This window comes from Bufo bufo, chromosome 4 (genome assembly GCF_905171765.1).
Source record: "Bufo bufo chromosome 4, aBufBuf1.1, whole genome shotgun sequence".
Taxonomy (NCBI): Eukaryota; Metazoa; Chordata; class Amphibia; order Anura; family Bufonidae; genus Bufo; species Bufo bufo.
The window spans coordinates 115,786,840-115,809,251 of record NC_053392.1 but is presented as its reverse complement, the minus strand read 5'-3'; the positions used below and the strand labels follow the sequence as shown (position 1 = coordinate 115,809,251).

Here is a 22,412-nt window from a genome sequence, read left to right as displayed (position 1 = left end):
TTTGCACAAGAGCACCTGCATGTTCCACAGCAGTACTGGCAAAATATTCTGTAGACAGATGAAACCAAAGTTGAGTTGCTTGGAAGAAACACACAACACTATGTGTGGAGAAAAAGAGGCACACCACACCAACATCAAAACCTCATCCCAACTGTGAAGTATGGTGGTGGGGGCATCATGGTTTGGGGCTGCTTTGCTGCGTCAGGGCCTGGACGGATTGCTATCATCGAAGGAAAAATGAATTCCCAAGTTTATCAAGACATTTTGCAGGAGAACTTAAGGCCATCTGTCCACCAGCTGAAACTTAACAGAACATGGTTGTTGAAACAGGACAACGACGCAAAGCATAGAAGTAAATCAACAACAGAATGGCTTAAACAGAAGAAAATACGCCTTCTGGAGTGGCCCAGTCAGAGTCCTGACCTCAACCCGATTGAGATGCTGTGGCATGACCTCAAGAAAGCGATTCACACCAGACATCCCAAGAATATTGCTGAGCTGAAACAGTTCTGTAAAGAGGAATGGTCAAGAATTTCTCCTGACCATTGTGCACGTCTGATCTGCAACTACAGGAAACGTTTGGTTGAAGTTATTGCTACCAAAGGAGGTTCCACCAGTTATTAAATTCAAGGGTTCACATACTTTTTCCACCTGCACTGTGAATGTTTACATGGTGTGTTTAATAAAAACATGGTAACATTTAATTCTTTGTGTGTTATTAGTTTAAACAGACTGTGATTGTCTATTGTTGTGACTTAGATGAAGATCAGATCACATTTTATGACCAATTTGTGCAGAAATCCATATCATTCCAAAGGGTTCACATACTTTTTCTTGCAACTGTACGTGTGCTGTCCACATCTTTTTCAGCCCCATTGAGATAAATGGGTCCACCTCTGATCCACAAACAATGTGGATCGTATGCGGACCAAAAATACAGACATGTGAAAACCCTTTGGTCTGCTAGGCTTCACCATGGTGTTTCATGGTGTCTGCATGCTGCGCTACCCTTCCTGTGTAATATCACAGCATCTCCATGTGGAGGCTCCGGACAATGGAAAATGGTCCTAACATTTACGAATGTCTAACATGATTGTGTCTTCTTTTGTACAGATCACACACAGAACAGCGAACAGAGCCCAAAGTCAACAAATCGTAAGACGCTCATTTTACTTGTATTTGTAGCATTTCACTGATGTATCATTTTAAAGGGATTTTCCCACAAATTTCAATTTTGTGACACTCTTTTAATTGCTCACCTGGCGGACTTTCTTTCCTTTCTGTGGGTGGGCAGTGTCTCATCAAGTTCCTACATTTCCCAGGATGCATTGCAACTAGCTGTTTCTCCCCTGCAGAGAAATCAGTCCCTCACATATAGTCCTAGAGATACATGTAGTATGTAATACCCCCACAATTTCCCCCTCCACTGTCCAGAGAGCGAATCCGTGAAACAATCCAAAGGCGGTTGGCACAGGAACAGTACGGTTACAAGCACAGTGCAGGAATCAGGAATGAGACAGACAAACAGAAAATAGCTCTTCCTCTGACTCTTGCTACCTGTAGAGACCTAGCAAGATATGCACAGGCAAGCACTGAAGGAAACTGCAAGGTGTATGTATAGGAGCAGCTGGACACAGCCATGCTGCCCCTCACGTAGCAGGAGATTAACCCTAGCAGTGCTGCAGGCAGAGGTAGAATGGGATGTCGTAAAAGCTCCTGTGGGTGTAATCTGTAGGTGTCCCATTAGTTTTGTCTATGCCGTCTATTTCTGTGACTTCAGAAGTAGGCAGGGGCGGACTGGGAACTAAAAGAGGCCCTGGAAAAAAAAAGGTAAAAAAATTGGCCCTATGTTGCAGGTGGGTCCAAATTGACAGATGGCAGATGGAGCAACATGACTAAGCAGGGACAACAGAAGTAGGCAGGGCCAGCAATACCATAGTGCAGAGCAATATACCGCCCCAGCTGAGCCAAATACCACAGTGCACCACAAAACACTGCCACCTGTGCCTTAGTATTCAACTGTATCGTTGTCATGAGGACGTCAATACAGTTGAATTCAGGAGGGAACCTGTGGCTGCTGGTCAGGTGCAAAAGAGAAAATTAGTTTGTTATGAACCCGGCTGGCAGCTGCGAGGAGGGCTTAGGTGGCCCTTGGCATCAGCCCACCGGGAAATTTCCCTGTAGAGTCTATGGCTAATCAGCCCCTAGAAGTATAGTATGGATGAATAAATGAAAGGTATCTGGATCATTTCACCTGATTCACTATGAGATCACTATGCCAGCATTGAGGGAAGGGGAAGGGAACAGAAAGAGAAGCCGATGAGCATGTTAGCTCAGCTCTAAATGCAAGAGAAGGTGGACGAGAAAGATAAACAGCAGAGGGCGCTACCAGAGAGGAAAATGTAATGTGAATAAAAAAAAAACAATGTTTTATTGCATATATATTGCAATAATACTTCATTTGAAATATCCTATTCAGTACATAGTAGTACTTTTTCAAGTTAAAATATACCATCGGATTGGAGAAAACTCAGATCTGATGGTATAATAGGGACTCCTGACTTTACATTGAAAGTCAATAGGGACGGATCCGTTTGCAATTGCACCATATTGTGTCAACATCAAACGGATCCGTCCCCATTGACTTGCATTGTAAGTCAGGACAGATCCGTTTGGCTCCGCACGGCCAGGCGGACACCAAAACGACTTTTTTTTCATGTCCGTGGATCCTCCAAAAATCAAGGAAGACCCACGGATGAAAAAACGGTCGCGGATCACGGAACAACGGAAATAGTTTTTGCGGACTATCAGACTGATGGGGTTCCAAATCCTGGCATTCCAAATCCTGGCATCCCCACTGGTCAACTGTTACAGGGAGCCACCACACTCACCGAAGCAGCATCTCTCCCAACCACAGCGCCGTATATAGTACAGCGCCTGCGCTTGGTATTGTAGCCCAGCTCCATTCACATCAATAAAGCTTTGCTGCAATTAGGCTATGTGACCAATGTACGGTGACACCACATGGCCTAAGAAGAGGCCACGATGCTCATGGAGCATCGGCCTCTTCTAACAGCAGATCGGTGGAGGTCCTGGGTGTCGAACCCCCACCAATCTGATATTGATGACCTATCTTAGGAATGAGTTATCAATATTTATTATCGGATAACAGCTTCTGGGCCCAAAACAAAATCTACAACAGGTCCCGAGCTAAAATGCTGGTGCCTTCTTATGTGGCAGAGGAGTCCCTGGGCCCTCTCTGGCACCAGACTCCAAGTTTGACAGCTACCTCTGCACCCCTATATCTACACTTTAGTTCCCAGTTTAACTATTGTATTATGAATCCAAATGATGATAAAGGAGCCTGCTAACTGTTTGATGTCCTGGTTTTCCACAGCTTATCCTCGGGACAAAAGAAACCTAAAATCTCTTGTTGTTGACTTAAATGTATTTGAGAAACTGGACCTCTTTGCTACAAAGGTAAAATAGTATCCTTATCTTAGTATACATAAAGCAATATAAGCTATTTGTGTTTATGTGAATTTAAATAATAATAATAATTATCTTCGGTGCCCCAGAAGATCACTGCTAAAAGAATTCATTTATTGCTAAAAGGTTAATGTATTTTCAAAGCTGTGTTATGTTATTCCAAAAGCTGAAATGGGAAAACAACTTAGTTATTTTGTCCTACTCAGTGGGTGGATGGCTGGTCCTGCTCCCTCTTAAGAGCTGTATAGTCTGATTGCATCAGCCAGTGAGTCTGACCTAGGCAGCTGAAGTTTGAGGAGGCTGCCTCCTATCTATCTAGTGAGAGGCCTACTCCAGGAGACACACCACTCCTGGAAGGTGCTAAGAACTACCTGAAGCTCTGGGACGAAAGAAGTAAAGAACTGTCACAGACTGTTTAGAGCCAGGTGGAAGACTGTAAAGATAGCTTGGACTTTTCAGAATATTGAATAGGATGTAAAATCGGGCACCCGCCACATTTTTGAGAGCTTTGTACGCCTTGGTTATTTGGGAAGATTGCAAAGTATAGTTAGAGAGAGAGACTCAGAATCAGTTATCTTGTAGCTTGCTAACCCATTTTCATCCATGGAAACAGTGTGTAAACTGAAGAGACAACCTAACCTTTAAAGTGCCTTTGAAAAACCACAGAACTATGACTACTTTTTATGCTGGTACAGCAACTCCTATCATCCTCAGTAAAGCGATAATTTCAATTAAACTCGGCCTGGTGATTGCATCATCCATCCATCCTGCTCCTAACCTCCTGCCTTGCACCCTGCCAAACACCTGCCATCAAGGGCACTCCACCTAACACCAGGCCAAAGCTCCAATATCAGCGTGTGCCTGAGGAAAGAAAGGGTGTGCCCTCCATTCACTGGACTGCCCCAGGGACCATTGGAGTATTGCAACCAAATAGGACTGGTTATTGACTCCATCAACCTTCCTCTGGCCCTGCACATGCCCATCTGCCTTGCACCCTGCCAAGCATACACCATCAAGGGTACCCCAACTACCATGAGGCACCCTCCATTCACTGGTGCACAGCCCCAGTGAGGATGACTACCTTGAACCACTACTACTCCTATCTGTGCCATCACTACCACTCCCATCCTTTTCACAGCTCTTCCCCTGAGAGTCGCTGCATTCTTGGGTATGATGCCACAATGCTTGCATACCTGGAGGATGTGAATTTCTGCCATTTTTTTTCTGCAGATCCTTTCAAGCTCTGTCAGGTTGGATGGGGACCATTGGTGGACAGCCATTTCCAGGTCTCTCCAGAGATATTTGATTGAGTTCAAATCAGGGCTCTGGCTGGTTCAGTCAGAGAGATATACAAAGTTGTCCCTAAACCACCCCTGTGTTTTCTGGGCTGTGTGCTTAGGATCATTGTCTTGTTAGCAGGTGAACCTTTGGTCCAGTCTGAGGTCCAGAGTGGTCGGGATCGGGTCTTTATTAAGAATATCTCTGCACTTTGCTCCCTTCCGCTTTCCCTCAACCCTGACCAGTCTCTCTGCCTTTCCCACGTGGCTTGTTAATCATACCAGGTCCTGTCAGTGAACAAGTGCTGCTTACTGGGTCCTCATAAAGACAGCAAGGATGTTTAGGGCTTTCATGATAGGCCTGGGGTGGCTCAGGATTTTCATTGGCTATCATGATAGGCTATTAATATCAGATCAGCAGAGTCCCATACCCCCATCACTGATGTTGAACTGTTACCTTGAAGCTCCGCCGCCAGAAGTCAGTTTAGTAACTACACAGTTATAGGATTTTAATACGTTACATGATGACACTTTTCTTTCTTACAGGTGACCGCTGTGACATTGGAGCAGTTAGTAAAAGAACTTACACGTGGTGCTAACACAGACTTAGAGAAGATAAGAGCTCTCTGGATATGGATATGTCATCATATAGGTATGTGTACGGTCTAACTGTTAGTACATTGGCCCAGGTTTAGGGTTCATGCATGCAAATGTATTTTTTTGTGCGCATCCAATACGCAATTTTTGCGGGTCGGATGCAGACCCATTCACTTTAATGGGGCTGCAAAAAATACGGACAGCACACAGTTCCGTGCCATCGTCAAAAATATAGAACATGTCCTATTCTTATCCACATTACGGACAAGGATAGGACAGTTCTATTATGGGCCACACGTTCCGTTACGCAAAAAAAAGGAATGCACGCGGTCGAGATCTGTGTTTTGTAGATCCGCAATTTGCAGACTGTAAAACAGGCTTTATTATAGAGTTTTCCGACAGGCTGTGCTCCGCCAGAGGACTAAGATAACTTTTTTTGGGAGACTTGAGACTTTTTGTTCAAATAGTTGCAATAAAACTGGACAAAAATGAAGCCCTGCCACAAAACATCTGTTCAACCCTTAGTAAATGTAATTTGCCAGGCATGGTAAACAATAAAAAAATTAAAATGGCACAAATGCATCATACATTTGCCATAAATGCCAACTCTACCAACAAAACAGCCAAGTCACTTCAATTTTCTGGTGCAGAGCACTTGATATTTTAGACCCTTAAACAAGGAGGGGAATATTTACCATTCACCCCACGTCAGGCTTCTGGTGGAAAAAGTCACAACCACGAGGCCTAAATTTAGGTGCAAGTGGCGTTTTTATGCCGCCTTCACCACTTCCCAAGATTCGGTTGCGATGATGGTGTTGAAGAGTAGGCCGGGTACATATATCTTCATTTTATTCCAGTTTTCTGGTGTAAATAAATACAGAAATCTATGCCAGCTCTGAGCTGCCGTACATTTCTGTTTGGCCTCTTTCACACTACCGTTTTTTTTTTCCTTCGTTTTGCGGGCCGTTTTTTGCTGAATGTACTTCGTATGCATTCCATTTCCGTATTTCCGTTTTTTCCGTTCCGTTGAAAGATAGAACATGTCCTATTATTGCCCGCAAATAACGTTCCGTGGCTCCATTCAAGTCAATGGGTCCGCAAAAAAAACGGAACACATACGGAAATGCATCCGTATGTCTTCCGTATCTGTTCCGTTTTTGCGGAACCATCTATTGAAAATGTTATGCCCAGCCCAATTTAATTACTGTATACTCTACATGCCATATAGAAAAACGAAACGGAAACACAACGGTAACAAAAAAACGGAACAACGGATCTGTGAAAAATGGACCGCAAAACACTGAAATAGCCATACGGTAGTGTGAAAGAGGCCTTTAGGCCTCCTGCACATGACCGTATGGCTTTTTCAGTGTTTGGCTCCATTCACACGTCCGTTATAACACTCCGTTTCCGTTCCGTTTTAAATCGGAACGTTTTTTCGGATCCATTAATTTCAATTGCCTCAGCAAAAATGCCTGGCCCAGGAGGATGGCAACTTAGCCAAGAGGGAAAAAATAAGTGAGTAAATATATTATAATATGTGTAATTTTACTTTTCCATCTGTCCTAGAGCAGTATACTGTACGTGCTTGTCATTTTTTTGTGCTAATTAGAAAATTGCAGCTTCCAGACCTGTGGTTCACTGCATTTATCAGAGATTTCTTACACAGCTCCTACTACACCAAAAGCACAATAAAATGGCACCTGTTCTAGAAGATGTCCTCTGTTTTCACCACTTTTTTTTTTTTGGTACCCTAGCAACATCTATTCCTCCTCCTCTTTTTTTTTTTGTAAAATAAAAACAAAAAACGGAATCACGGAAACACGGAACGGATTCGGAAGCACTTTAGTAAAAAAACGGAAGGTTGTACTGAAAAACGGATCTTCAAAAAAAGGAACGTTTATCTGGAAAGGTAAAAATACTGACGTGTGAATGGAGCCTTTTTGCCGTCAGTTTTTTATGGCTCTATTGTTCTGTTTCTTGTTTCCGTATGTGTTTCCGTTTCCGTTCCGTTTTTCCGTATGGCATATACAGTATACAGTAATTACATAGAAGAAATTGGGCTGGGCATAAGATTTTGAATAGATGGTTCCGCAAAAAGCGGAACGGATACGGAAGATATACGGAGTACATTCCGTATGTGTTCCGTTTTTTTTGCGGACCCATTGACTTGAATGGAGCCACGGAACGTGATTTGCGGGCAATAATAGGACATGTTCTATCTTTCAACGGAACGGAAATACGGAAACGGAATGCATATGGAGTACATTCCTTTTTTTTTCCGGAACCATTGAAATGAATGGTTCCATATATGGACCGTATACGGAACGCAAAAAACAGCCAGTAAATGGGGAAAAAAAACGATCGTGTGCAGGAGGCCTATGCCATACGGAAATAATGGAACGGAAACGGAAACACAATGGAAACAAAAAAACGGAACAACGGATCCATGAAAAACGGACCATATACGGAACGAAAAAACGGCCCATAAACGGAAAAAAAAAACGTTTGTGTGAAGGAGGCCTTAGGTTGTACAGACTGCCAGAGGATGCACGTAATTTATGAAGAGTCGTGTGCCTCGTCATAAGGCCTCATGCACACGACCGTATTTTGTTTCCGTGTCCGATCCGCTTTTTTTGCGGATAGGATGCAGACCCATTAATTTCAATGGGTCCGCATCAGTATGTCCGTTCCATTGCTCCGCAAAAAAAATAGTGCTTGTCCTATTTTTTTCTAGTGCTTTACAGAACGTCATCCGTTTTTTTTTGCGGATCCGCAATTTGCGGACCGCAAAACACATACGATCGTGTGCATGTAACCTAAGTTAGAAGCATCCTGCACCAACGCTGTGGATATCATAGACCCCCATAAAACGCTGGTCGATAATAAATCTTCCCTGGAGTCTTTAAATGCGCCAGCACTATCACAATGGTTCAGGTTGTGTGATAAATCTGTCGCAGCTATACAATCACACAGGGACACTTATTTGATGCTATTATTGTGACGTAAAAATGTTGGGAATTATGGTGCATGCCGTATTTGCGCTATACTCTCACTCTGGGAGGTGGGCAGTAGTGGGAATTGGGCCCTCTGCAGCCCAGCAGACTTTCTATCATTTAGGCCTCATGCACACGACCTTTGTGTGCATCCGTGGCCGTTGTTCCGTTTTCCGTGATTTTCTGCGGACCTATTGACTTTCAATGGGTCCGTTGAAAACTCGGAAAATGCACCGTTGTTCATCAGCGGCCGTGATCCGTGTTCCCTGTCCGTCAAAAAAATATGACCTGTCCTATTTTTTTGACGGACAATGGTTCACGGGCCAATTCAAGTCAATGGGTCCGTGAAAGAACACGGATGCACACAAGATTGGCATCCACGTCCGTGATCTGTGGCCGTAGGTTACTTTCATACAGACGGATCCGAAGATCCGTCTGCATAAAAGCTTTTTCAGAGCTGAGTTTTCACTTCGTGAAAACTCATATCCGACAGTATGTTCTAACACAGAGGCGTTCCCATAGTGATGGGGACGCTTCTAGTTAGAATATACTGAGAACTGTGTACATGACTGCCCCCTGCTGCCTGGTAGCACCCGATCTCTTACAGGGGGCTGTGATCCGCACAATTAACCCCTCAGGTGCTGCACCTAAAGGGTTAATTGTGCATATCATAGCCCCCTATAAGAGATCAGGGGCTGCCAGGCAGCAGGGGGCAGACCCCCCTCCCTCCCCAGTTTTAATTTCATTGGTGGCCAGTGCGGCTCCCCCTCCCTCCCTCTATTGTAATATTTTCATTGGTGGCACAGTGTGCGGCCCCCCAGCCCCCCCTCCCTCCCTCTATTGTATTATTTTCATTGGTGGCACAGTGTGCCGCCTCCCCCCGGTCCCCCTCCCTCCCTCTATTGTATTATTTTCATTGGTGGCACAGTGTCCGGCCCCCCCTCCCTCCCTCTATTGTATTATTTTCATTGGTGGCACAGTGTGCGGCCTCCCCTCCCCCCCCCCCGATCATTGGTGGCAGCGGAGAGTTCTGATCGGAGTCCCAGTTAAATCGCTGGGGCTCCGATCGGTAACCATGGCAACCAGGACGCTACTGCAGTCCTGGTTGCCATGGTTACTTAGCAATATTAGAAGCATCATACTTACCTGCTGCGCTGTCTATGACCGGCCGGGAGCTCCTCCTACTGGTAAGTGACAGATCATTAAGCAATGCGCCGCACAGACCTGTCACTTACCAGTAGGAGGAGCTCCCGGCCGGTCACAGACAGCGCAGCAGGTAAGTATGATGCTTCTAATATTGCTAAGTGTAAAGGGGGAATATTAATCACCAATATTTATGCAAATATCAATAATTAATATTCATAAATGGGAGGAGCCGTCTATTGATGACTCCGCCCATTTATACCTTTATATAACAATAATAATACTTTTACTATACTTTGCCTTACGCTAATCACTATGCTAGCTGCATGCGCCTTACTAAACTAACTATCGCTAATAACTACACGTTACACGGATAGTTGTACATAAAACACAGTATTTATTAATACCTAATACACTAAGCACGCAATGCACTAACAATACAGTAATATAAATACAGCACTAAACTACACTACACAGTTCCCAAATTCCACCCATAAACTAACTATACAATACACTCACACATGTATTAACAGCCCACCCGCCTGGCTACTCACTGTCCCTACGGGGTACAACGAGGGTTAACGGTGGTCTTACAGGGGTGTAAGTAAACCACAAATACAATCAGGGGCACCGGATCAGGGAATCAGGGACAAGGGTTACAAGGGTTTGGGGGATCAGGGTGCCCAGTAACACGGCAAGGGTAAATCAGGGCCCAGGGTGCACATCAGGGACACAAATGTAGGGGTTAAATCATGGGCAGGCAAGGGACCAGGGGTGATAGGGTTAACCAGGGGAGAGCAGTAGGCGATAGGGTTAATAAGGTGAGAAATAGTTGGTGGGATAGTGGTAGGGGGTCAGGGGATAAAGGGGGTGTTCGATAGGGAGTCAGGGGATAAAGGGGGTGATACTTATTCTCTCCAACAGGGGGGAGACCGCTCCGTCCCCCTGAGCGCCGATCGCTTCTCCCTGAGCGCTGATTGCGCTCTCCTCATGGTGGGGTCCGGTCCGGGGCCTCCCCTGAGCGCAGGATGCGCTCCTCTTCAAGGTGGGGGGTCCCGATCCTAACTACTGAGTGCCGGGGCCGCCGGATATTTATCCCCGGCGGCCCGCACTCCCGCGCCGCCCACCAGGGGGCGCGTGCGCGCGCCCGCCCATCATCCACGTGGGCCGGCGCAGTGATATGACGTCACTGCGCCAGCCCGCACATCGGGGACACGCGGCACACCAACAGGCGGGAGAAGCCTTTGATCTCCCGCCTGTGGCACTCTGCATTACGGCCAGCGAGATGTTAATTTCGCTGCCGGAATGTGCATAATAGAAGGAGAGGAGGCTTCTCCCCTTCTTCTATCATGTATAATTGTCTCCAGCGGCGCTGGCGACAATTATATCAAAGGGCTCAGATTCTGTGGAATCCGAGTCCTTTGTAGTTATCAGGATGACCGGACCTTAGTCCAGTCATTCTGATGCAATCAACCAGATTGCATCTGTGTGAATGCTTGGGGGACATTCACACCGATGCATCTGGTTTCAGGTGTATGGAGGGGGGGGGGGGGGGATATTGTATAATATACATGTGTATGGATGCTTGGGGCACATCCATACACATGTATACACCAACATGAGGGACATCTAAAGGGGGCACAGATGATAAGGGGGCACATGATTATATAAGGGGGCACAAGCCCCTACATTATAAGGGGGCACAAGCCCCGACATTATATCATATATCCCACAGGGCCCACCATGAGCCCCTGTGGGCCACTAAGGGCAGATGTGCGCAGATGCTGGGCACATCTGCGCACATCCTCCTATAAAGTGATTAATGCATGCATATATATTATACATGCATGCATGTGTTTGCATGCATATATGTATATATATGCATGCGTCTCAACCCTTCCTCAACACTAAGTAACCATGGCAACCAGGACTGCAGTAGCGTCCTGGTTGCCATGGTTACCGATCGGAGCCCCAGCGATTAAACTGGGACTCCGATCAGAACTCTCCGCTGCCACCAATGATCGGGGGGGGGGGGAGAGGGGAGGCCGCACACTGTGCCACCAATGAAAATAATACAATAGAGGGAGGGAGGGGGGGCCGCACACTGTGCCACCAAATGAAATTAATACAATAGAGGGAGGGAGGGGGGGCCGAGGGGGGTCTGCCCCCTGCTGCCTGGCAGCCCCTGATCTCTTACAGGGGACTATGATACGCACAATTAACCCCCCTCAGGTGCGGCACCTGAGGGGTTAATTGTGCGGATCACAGCCCCCTGTAAGAGATCGGGTGCTGCCAGGCAGCAGGGGGCAGTCATGTACACAGTTCTTAGTATATTCTAACTTGAAGCGTCCCCATCACCATGGGAACGCCTCTGTGTTAGAATATACTGTCGGATCTGAGTTTCACGATCTAACTCATATCCGACAGTATATTCTAACATAGAGGCGTTCCCATGGTGATGGGGACGCTTCAAGTTAAAATATACCATCGGATTGGAGAAAACTCTGATCCGATGGTATAATAGGGACTCCTGACTTTACATTGAAAGTCAATGGGGGACGGATCCGTTTGCAATTGCACCATATTGTGTCAACGTCAAACGGATCCGTCCCCATTGACTTGCATTGTAAGTCAGGACGGATCCGTTTGGGTCCACACGGCCAGGCGGACACCAAAACGACTTTTTTTTCATGTCCGTGGATCCTCCAAAAATCAAGGAAGACCCACGGACGAAAAAATGGTCACGGATCACGGACCTACGGACCCCGTTTTTGCGGACCTTAAAAAAAAAAACGGTTGTGTGCATGAGGCCTTATGGTGTAGCTTTGAACATCTGCCTCATGGACTGCCTGGAAATTTATTGAGAGTCCTGTGACTCTTAGTAAATTTGCTGCATTCTGTGCCGATTGACTTTATACTAAGGGCTCATGCACACGACCATATGTATTTTGCGGTCCGCAAAAAACGGATCCGCAAAATATACAGATGACGTCCGTGTGCATTCCGTAATTTGTGGAACGGAACAGCTGGCCCCTAATAGAACAGTCCTATCCTTGTCCGTAATACAGACAATAATAGGACATGTTCTATTTTTTTTGTGAAACAGAAATACGGACATACGGAAATGGAATGCACACGGAGTAACTTCAGTTTTTTTTGCTCATGCAGACGAACGTATTTTCTTTCCGTGTCCGTTCCGTTTTTTTTTTTGCGGACCGTATACGGAACCATTCATTGAAATGGGTCTGAAAAAAAAACTGAAGGTACTCCGTGTGCATTCCGTTTCCGTATGGCCTCTTTCACACGACCGTATGGCTTTTTCAGTGTTTTGCGGTCCGTTTTTCATGGATCCGTTGTTCCGTTTTTTTGCTTCCATTGTGTTTCCTTTCCATTACGTTATTTCCGTATGGCATATACAGTATACAGTGTTCCATTTTTTTGGCGGACCCATTGACTTGAATGGAGCCACGGAACGTGATTTGCGGGCAATAATAGGACATGTTCTATCTTTCAACGGAACGGAAAAACTGAAATGCGGAAATGGAATGCATACGGAGTACATTCCGTTTTTTTGGCGGAACTATTGAAAGCAATGGTTCCGTATACGGACCGTATACGGAAAAAAAAACGGTCTGTGTGTTTTTCTGTTCTGCAAAAAAATAGAACATGTCCTATTATTGTCCGTATTACGGACAAGGATAGGACTGTTCTATTAGGGGACAGCTGTTCCGTTCCGCAAAATACGGAATGCACACCCTCTTAGGCCTCATGCACACCACCGTTATTTTGGTCCGCATCTGAGCCGCAGTTCTTGCGGCATGGATGCGGACCTATTCACTTCAATAGGGCCGCAGAAGATGCGGACAGCACTCCGTGTGCTGTCGACATCCATTGCTCCGTTCCGTGGTCCGCAAAAAAAATATAACCTGTCCTATTCTTGCCCGTTTTGCGGACAAGAATCGGTAGTTATATCAATGGCTGTCCGTGCCGTTCCGCAAATTGTGGAACGCACACAGATGCCATCCGTGTTTTGCGGATCCGCAATTTGCGGCCCGCAAAACACGCAACGGTCGTGTGCATGAGGCCGTAGGCCTCTTGCAGACGACCGTATGGCTTTGGCCTCTTGTACACGAATGTTTTTTTTTTCTGTTTACGTTCCGTTTTTTGCATTCCGTATACTGATCGTATACGGAACGATTTATTTCAATGGATCCGCAAAAAAAACTGAAGATGCTCCGTATGCCTTCCGTTTCCATATTTCCGTTCCGTTCAAAGATCGAACATGTCCTATTATTGTCCGCATAACGGACAAGGATAGTACTGTTCTATCAGGGGCCAGCTGTGTTCCGTTCTGCAAAAAACGGAATGCACACGAACGTTATCCGTATTTTTTGAGGATCCATTTTTTGTGGACCGCGAAATACTGAAAAAGCCATACGGTCGTGTGCAAGAGGCCTTTTTCTGTATTTTGCGTTTTGTTTTTCACGGATCCATTGTTCCATATTTTGTTTCAGTAGTGTTTCCCTTTCCATTCGTTTTTTTTTTTTTTGTGATCCGCTTTTTGCGGATCGCAATTGGAAACAGAAGCATACAATAATGTTTAACAGTAAGGGTCCATTCACACGTCTGTAATTTGGGTCCGCATTCGTTCCGCAATTTGCTGACCCATTCACTTTCAATGGGGCTGGAACAGATGCGAATCCACATTTCCGAGATCCGCATCCGCATTTTCGGGATCCACATCCGTTTTTTAGGGATCCGCAATTCCGTTCCTGAAAAAAATATCCTATTCTTGTCCGCAATTGTGGACCAGAAAAGGCATTTTCTATTATACTGTCTGTGATGTGCGGTCTGAAAATTGCCGATCGCACATTGCAGGTGTCCATGTTTTGGGCTGGGCATAAAATTTTCAATAGATGGTTCTGCAAAAACGGAAGGGATACGGAAAACATACGGAATGTATTCTGTATGTGTTCCGTTTTTTGTGGAACCATTGACTTGAATGGACCGCAGAACGTGATTTGCGGGCAATAATAGGACATGTTCTATTTTTGAACTGAACGGAAATACGGAAATGGAATGCATAAGGAGTAACTTCTGTCTTTTTTGTGGACCCATTGAAGTGAATGGTTCCGCCTACGGTCCGCAACCGGAACACAAAAAAACGGAATGGAAACGAAAAAAAATACGGTCGTGTGCAAGAGGCCTTAACCTGTGTATAAGGCTACATGCACACGAATGTATTTTGTTTCTGTGTCCGTTCCATTTTTTTTGTGGATTGGATGAGCACTTATTCATTTCAAAAAATGCGGACAGCACACCGTGTGCTATCCGCATCCGTACGTCCGTTCCGTATGCCCCGCAAAAAAATAGAACTTGTACTATTCTAGTACGTTTTGCGGACAAGGATAGGCATTGTTACAATGGATCCACAAAAAAAACGGATGGCATACGGATGTCATCCGTTTTTTTTTTACGGATTCGCAATTTGCGGATTGCAAAACACGTACGATCGTAGCCTAAGGCCTCATGCACACGACAGTTGTTTTTCTCGGCCTCCGTTCCGGTTTTTTTGCGGATAGGAGGGGGACCTATTCATTTCAATGGGTCAGCAAAAAAATGCTTATAGTTCATCCGTTTGTGTTCCGCGTCCATTGTCCGTGTTTCCCTTCAGCAAAAGAAAAATGTGCATGTCCTACTTTTTTCACATTTGCGGACAAGAATAGGCATTTATTACAAGGGATCTGTGGGAAAAAACGGATCCTCCAAAAAAAACGGATGCCACATCCATTTTTTTGGGCGGACGCACAATTTGCGGACGCAAAAAACAACTGTCGTATGCATGAGGCCTAAAGGATAGGTGTTTTTCATCAGACAACCCCTTTAAGGCCTCTGTCACACGAGCGTGGCGGATTGGCTCCGGATGCGTCCAGGGTACGTTCAGTGAAACTCGCACCATTTTGCAAGCAAGTTCAATCAGTTTTGTCTGCGATTGCGTTCAGTTGTTCCGTTTTTTCCGCAATGCGTTTTGATGCGTTTTTCACGCGCGTGATAAAAACTGACTGTTTACAACTAACATCTCTTAGCAACCATCAGTGAAAAACGCATCGCACCTGGACTGCATCTAGACTACATCCGGATGCAATGCGTTTTTCACTGAAGCCCCATTCCCTTCTATGGGGCCAGGGCTGCGTGAAAAACGCAGAATATAGAAGCTGCTGCGATTTTCACGCAACGCAGAACTGATGCGTGAATAAAACGCTCATGTACACAGATGCATTGAAATGAATGGGTCAGGATTCAGTGCGGTTGCTGTGTGTCCGCCTCACGCATTGCACCTGCGCGGAAAACTCGCTCGTATGAAAGGGGCCTAAGTGCTCTGGTGGTCCGGTTAATCCCTTTAGTCCCTGACGTGAAGGTATTTTTCTGAAATGTAACATGTATTGCAGAAATAAGAATAAAAATAGAATAAATCCATGTACTTTGCACAATAAAGAGACACTACTTTCTTTTCAATGATCTCAGAGTATGACACAGCGGGGTTAAAGAATAAAGACCTGGTATCCTCTGCCCCAGAAGATGTCTTTCGGACCAAGAAAGGTGTATGTACAGGGTACAGCTCGCTCTTTGAGCATATGTGCAGGTGAGGTTCACCATGAGCATGCATCAGTCGTATTACCAAAGCAATCTATATAGCTCATCTATAGTGGTATCCAGTTTCTAATAAGTGGCGGATTTTATCCACTATACCGTTCTGTGTATACAGCTTCTATGCAGACCTATATGTCTCAATGGTAACAGACTACAAACAAGCCTAGCGTAGTCTAATTCTGCAGCCTAAGGCCTCTTTCACACGGGCGTCATGTTTTTGGCCCGGATAAGATGCGGGTGCGTTGCGGGAAAATGCGAGTTTTTTCCGCGCGAGTGCAAAACATTGTAATGCGTTTTGCACGCGCGTAAGAAAAATCGCCATGTTTGGTACCCAAACCCGAACTTCTTCACAGAAGTTCGGGTTTGGGATCGGGGTTGTGATCGGGGCAGCCCGGCTTCTCTTCTGTCTTCTTCTTTGAGGAATAGGACCTTTGATGACGTCGCTGCGCTCATCACATGGTCCATCACATGATCTTTTACCATGGTGATGGATCATGTGACGGACCATGTGATGACCGGAGTGACGTCACCCCAGGTCCTTTTCTTGTGCACAGCAAAAAGAAAAAGACAGAAGAGAAGCCGGGCTGCGCGAACAACTGGATTAGGCCTCCTGCACACGAACGTATTTTTTTGCGGTCCACAAAAACGGGTCCCGTTTTTCTGTGATCCGTGACCGTTTTTTCGTCCGTGGGTCTTCCTTGATTTTTGGAGGATCCACGGACATGAAAAAAAAGTCGTTTTGGTGTCCGCCTGGCCGTGCGGAGCCAAACGGATCCGTCCTGAATTACAATGCAAGTCAATGGGGACGGATCCGTTTGACGTTGACACAATATGGTGCCATTTCAAACGGATCCGTCCCCATTGACTTTCAATGTAAAGTCTGGAGTCCCTTTTATACCATCGGATCGGAGTTTTCTCCAATCCGATGGTATATTTTAACTTGAAGCGTCCCCATCACCATGGGAACGCCTCTATGTTAGAATATACTGTCGGATATGAGTTAGATCGTGAAACCTCATTTCCGACAGTATATTCTAACACAGAGGCGTTCCTATGGTGATGGGGACGCTTCTAGTTAGAATATACTACAAACTGTGTACATGACTGCCCCCTGCTGCCTAGCAGCATCCGATCTCTTACAGGGGGCTGTGATCAGCACAATTAACCCTTCAGGTGCCGCACCTGAAGGGGTTAATTGTGCTATCATCTCCCCCTGTAAGAGATCAGGGCTGCCAGGCAGCAGGGGGCAGACCCCCCCCCTCCCCAGTTTGAATATCATTGGTGGCCAGTGCAGCCCCCCCCCCCTTCCTCCCTCTATTGTAATAATTCCTTGGTGGCACAGTGTGCGCCCCCCCCCCCCCCCCCCCCCTTCCTCCCTCTATTGTAAAAATTCGTTGGTGGCACAGTGTGCGCCCCCCCCCCTTCCTCCCTCTATTGTAATCGTTGGTGGCACAGTGTGCGCCCCCCATTGGCCCCCCTCCCTCTATAGCATTAACAACATTGGTGGCCAGTGTGCGGCCTCCCATCTAGCCCCCCCCCCCATCATTGGTGGCAGCGGGTTACTAGCAGTAGTGATTCATACTTACCTGGGAGCTGCGATGTCTGCTTCCGGCCGGGAGCTCCTCCTACTGGTAAGTGACAGTTCATTTAGCAATGACACTTACCAGTAGGTGGAGCTCCCGGCCGGACACGAACATTGCAGCAGCCGGTAAGTATGAATCTTCTACTATTGTACTATTGCTAAGTAACCATGGCAACCAGCGTCCTGGTTGCCATGGTTACCGATCGGAGCCCCAGCGATTAAACTGGGACTCCGATCGGAACTCCGCTGCCACCAATGATGGGGGGGGGGGGGGAGATGGGAGGCCGCACACTGGCCACCAATGTTGTTAATGCTATAGAGGGAGGGGGGGGGGCGATGGGGGGCGCACACTGTGCCACCAACGAATTATTACAATAGAGGGAGGGAGAGGGGGGGGGCGCACACTGTGCCACCAACGAATTATTACAATAGAGGAAGGGAGGGGGGGGCGCACACTGTGCCACCAACGAATAATTACAATAGAGGGAGGGGGGGGGGCGCACTGGCCACCAATGATATTTAAACTGGGGAGGGGGGGAGGGTCTGCCCCCTGCTGCCTGGCATGTAAGAGATCGGGTGCTGCCAGGCAGCAGGGGGCAGTCTTGTACACAGTTTGTAGTGTATTCTAACTAGAAGCGTCCCCATCACCATAGGAACGCTTCTGTGTTAGAATATACTGTCGGTTCTGAGTTTTCACGAAGTGAAAACTCAGCTTTGAAAAAGCTTTTATACAGACGGATCTTCGGATCCGTCTGTATAAAAACTAACCTACGGCCACGGATCACGGACACGGATGCCAATCTGGGTCCGTGAACCGTTGGCCGTGAAAAAAATAGGACAGGTCATATTTTTTTCACGGCCAGGAAACACGGATCACGGATGCGGCTGCAAAACGGTGCATTTTCCGATTTTTCCACGGACCCATTGAAAGTCAATGGGTCCGTGAAAAAAAGCGGAAAACGGCACAACGGCCACGGGTGCACACAACGTTCGTGTGCAGGAGGCCTTAAGGTGAGTTAAATTATTTTAAATATTTTTTTAACCCCTCCAGCCCTATTGTACTATGAATTCTGTATTCAGAATGCTATTATTTTCCCTTATAACCATGTTATAAGGGAAAATAATAATGATCAGGTCTCCATCCCGATCGTCTCCTTGCAACTGTGCATGAAAATCGCACCGCATCCACACTTGCTTGCGGATGCTTGCGATTTTCACGCAACCCCATTCACTTCTATGGGGCCTGCGTTGCGTAAAATGAAATGTGGGTGCGTCGCGGGAAAATGCACGATTTTTCAGCGCGAGTGCAAAACATTTTAATGCGTTTTGCACGCGCGTGAGAAAAATCGGCATGTTTGGTACCCAAACCCGAACCCGGACTTCTTCACAGAAGTTTGGGTTTGGGTTAGGTGTCGTGTAGATTTTATTATTTTCCCTTATAACATGGTTATAAGGGAAAATAATAGCATTCTTAATACAGAATGCTAAGTAAAATAGTGATGGAGGGGTTAAAAAAATAAAAATAAAATTTAACTCACTTGTTTGCGCAGCCCGGCTTCTCTTCTTTCTTCTTCTTTGAGGAAAAGGACCAGTGGTGACGTCACTGCGCTCATCACATGGTCTGTCACATGATCCTTTACCATGGTGATGGATCATGTGATGGACCATTTGATGAGCACAGTGATGTCATCAAAGGTCGTTTACCCAGGTCCTGAAGAAAAAAGAAAGAAGAGAAGCCGGGCTGCGCGAACAAGTGGATTAAGGTGAGTTATCTTTTTTTTTTTTAACCCCTCCATCCCTATTTTACTAAGCATTCTGTATTAAAGGGATTCTGTCACCTCGTTTTAGGTTATAGAGATGCGGACATGCACGGCTAGATCACCACTAGCATGTCCGCAATATACCTGTCCTATAGGGCTGTGTCCTTTTATTTTGTTTAAAAAATGATTTTAGAGATATATAAATGAGCCTTGTAAGGTGCCCAAGGGGCTGTACTTACCTTCTTGGTGCCCAGCCACGCCCCCTGTGAAGGGGCCCAGCACCGCCTGCGTCCTCTGAATCTCCTTTCGTCACAGTTAGATTGCCGTAATCTCGTGATGCGCGAGCTTGCGCAATCGCAGTGCCGGTATAGTGGTCCTTCCCTGTGCTGGCATCAGCCTCAGGGAAGGAACTGTGCATGCGCGAGCTCGCGCATCGCGAGATTACGGCGATCTAACTGTGAAGAAAGTAGGAGATTCGGAGGACGCAGGCGGCGCTGGGCTCTTTCACTGGGGGGGTGTGGCTTGGCACCAAGAAGGTTAGTACAGCCCCTTGGGGGGACCTCATTTTAAAGAAGACCAGAATAGGACATGTTCTGTCTTTACTGAAACTGACATACGGATGTAAAAAACACACTGATGACATCCCTGTGCTTTCCACATCCGTATCTAAGTTCTGCAAAAGATAGAACATATCCTATTCTGGTCCTCATAATGCAGACCTAAAACCCATAGAACTCAATTGGACTGCAAAAAAATGTGAATCGCACACAGACAGTAACCTTATATAGTGGATCCGCGACTTGCAGACTGCAAAACAGATACGGTTCTGTGCACGAGCCCTATCACTTATACTCAGCGCCCATAACAGTTACATCCACAGTGCGCCCATAACAGTTACATCCACAGTGCGCCCATAACAGTTACATCCACAGTGCTCCCATAACAGTTACATCCACAGTGCTCCCATAACAGTTACATCCACAGTGCCCCCATAACAGTGACATCCACAGTGCCCCATAAGTTACATCCACAGTGCCCGCATAACAGTGACATCCACAGTGCCCCCATAACAGTGTCATCCACAGTGCCCCCATTACAGTTACATCCACAGTGCCCCCATAACAGTGACGTCTACAGTACCCCCATAACAGTGACATCCACAGTGCCCCCATAACAGAGACATCCACAGTGCCCCCATAGCAGTTACATCCACAGTGCCCCCATAACAGTTACATCCACAGTGCCCCCATAACAGTGACATCCATAGTGCGTCCATAACAGTGACATCCTCAGTGCATCCATAACAGTGACATCCACACTTCGTCCATAACAGTGACATCCACAGTGCCCCCCATAAGGGTCCATTCACACATCAGTGAATGTGTCTGCACCCGTTCTGCAAATTGCGGAATGGGTGCGGACCCATTCATTCTCTATGGCGCAGGAATGGATGCGGACAGCACACAGTGTGCTGTCCGCATCCGCATTTCCGGAGCACGCCCCCGAACTTCAGGTCCGCGGCTCCGGAAAAAAATAGAACATGTCCTATTCTTGTCTGCAATTGCGGACAAGAATAGGCAGCTCTATGGGGGTGCCGGCCGGTTGTATTGCTGATCCGCAATACACTATGGACGTGTGAATGGACCCTAACAGTGACGTCCACAGTGCCCCTATAACAGTGACATTCACAGTGCCCCCCATAACAGTGACGTCCACAGTTCCTCTATAACAGTGACATCATCAGTGCCCCCATAACAGTGACATCCACAGTGCCCCCATAACAGTGACATCCACAGTGCCCCATAAAAGTGCCATCCAGTGCCCCTAGTGCCATCCAATGCCCCTAGTGCCATCCAATGCCCCCTATTTGTCAGCCAGTGCCCCCCTCCGCGGCTCCGGAAAAAAATACAACATGTCCTATTCTTGTCCGGAATTGCAGACAAGAATAGGCAGTTCTATGGGGGTGCCGGCCGGTTGTATTTCGGATCTGCAATTTGCGGATCAGCAATACACTACGGACGTGTGAATGGACCCTAACAGTGACGTCCACAGTGCCCCCATAACAGTGATGTCCACAGTGCCCCCATAACAGTGACATCCACAGTGTCTCCATAACAGTGACATCCACAGTGCCCCCATACCAGTGACATCCACAGTGCCCCGATAACAGTGACATCCACAGTGCCCCGATAACAGTGACGTCCACAGTGCCCCCCATAACAGTGACGTCCACAGTGCCCCTATAACAGTGATTATCCACAGTGCCCCCATAACAGTAACATCCACAGTGTCCCCATAACAGTGACATCCACAGTGCCCCCATAACAGTGATGTCCACAGTGCCCCCATAACAGTGACGTCCACAGTGCCCCCATAACAGTGACATTCACAGTGCCCCATAACAGTGCCATCCAGTGCCCATAGTGCCATCCAATGCCCCCTATTTGTCAGCTAGTGCCCCTTTGTGCCATATAGTGCCCCCTAGTACCATCCAGTGCCCCCACTATGCCATGCATTGCCCCCTTGTTTGCCATCCAGTGCCCCTGTTTGCCATCAATTACCCCCTTGTGCCATCCAGTTCCCCATTGTGCCATCCATTGCCCCATTGTGCCATCCAGTGCCTCCTTGTTTGCCATCCAGTGCCCCCTTGTTTGCCATCCAGTGCCCATTTTTGCCATGCATTGCCCCCTTGTGCCATCCAATGTCCCCATTTTGCCATATATTGCCCCCATTGTGCCATGCATTGCCCCCTTGTTCCATCCAGCGCACTCATTGTGCCATGAAATGCCACAGTTTGCCATCCAGTTCCCCCATTGTGCCATCCATTGCCCCATTGAGCCATGCATTGCCCCCTTGTGCCATCCAGTGTCCCCATTGTGCCATCCATTGCCCCCATTGTGCCATCCATTGCCCCAAA

The 22,412-nt window shown here is 46.8% G+C and overlaps 1 protein-coding gene across 5 annotated transcripts in view; it reads left to right on the top strand.

Moving 5' to 3' along the window:
- Window positions 1–22,412, top strand: part of LOC120997582 (kyphoscoliosis peptidase-like) — a 68,502-nt gene that overhangs the window by 31,135 nt on the left and 14,955 nt on the right. For all 5 annotated transcript variants that reach the window (XM_040427678.1, XM_040427677.1, XM_040427676.1 and 2 more), the window contains exons 6-9: window positions 1,114–1,155; window positions 3,398–3,480; window positions 5,313–5,418; window positions 16,028–16,145. In XM_040427678.1, coding sequence (XP_040283612.1) covers window positions 1,114–1,155; window positions 3,398–3,480; window positions 5,313–5,418; window positions 16,028–16,145 — 349 coding nt within the window. The remainder of the gene's footprint in view (window positions 1–1,113; window positions 1,156–3,397; window positions 3,481–5,312; window positions 5,419–16,027; window positions 16,146–22,412) is intronic.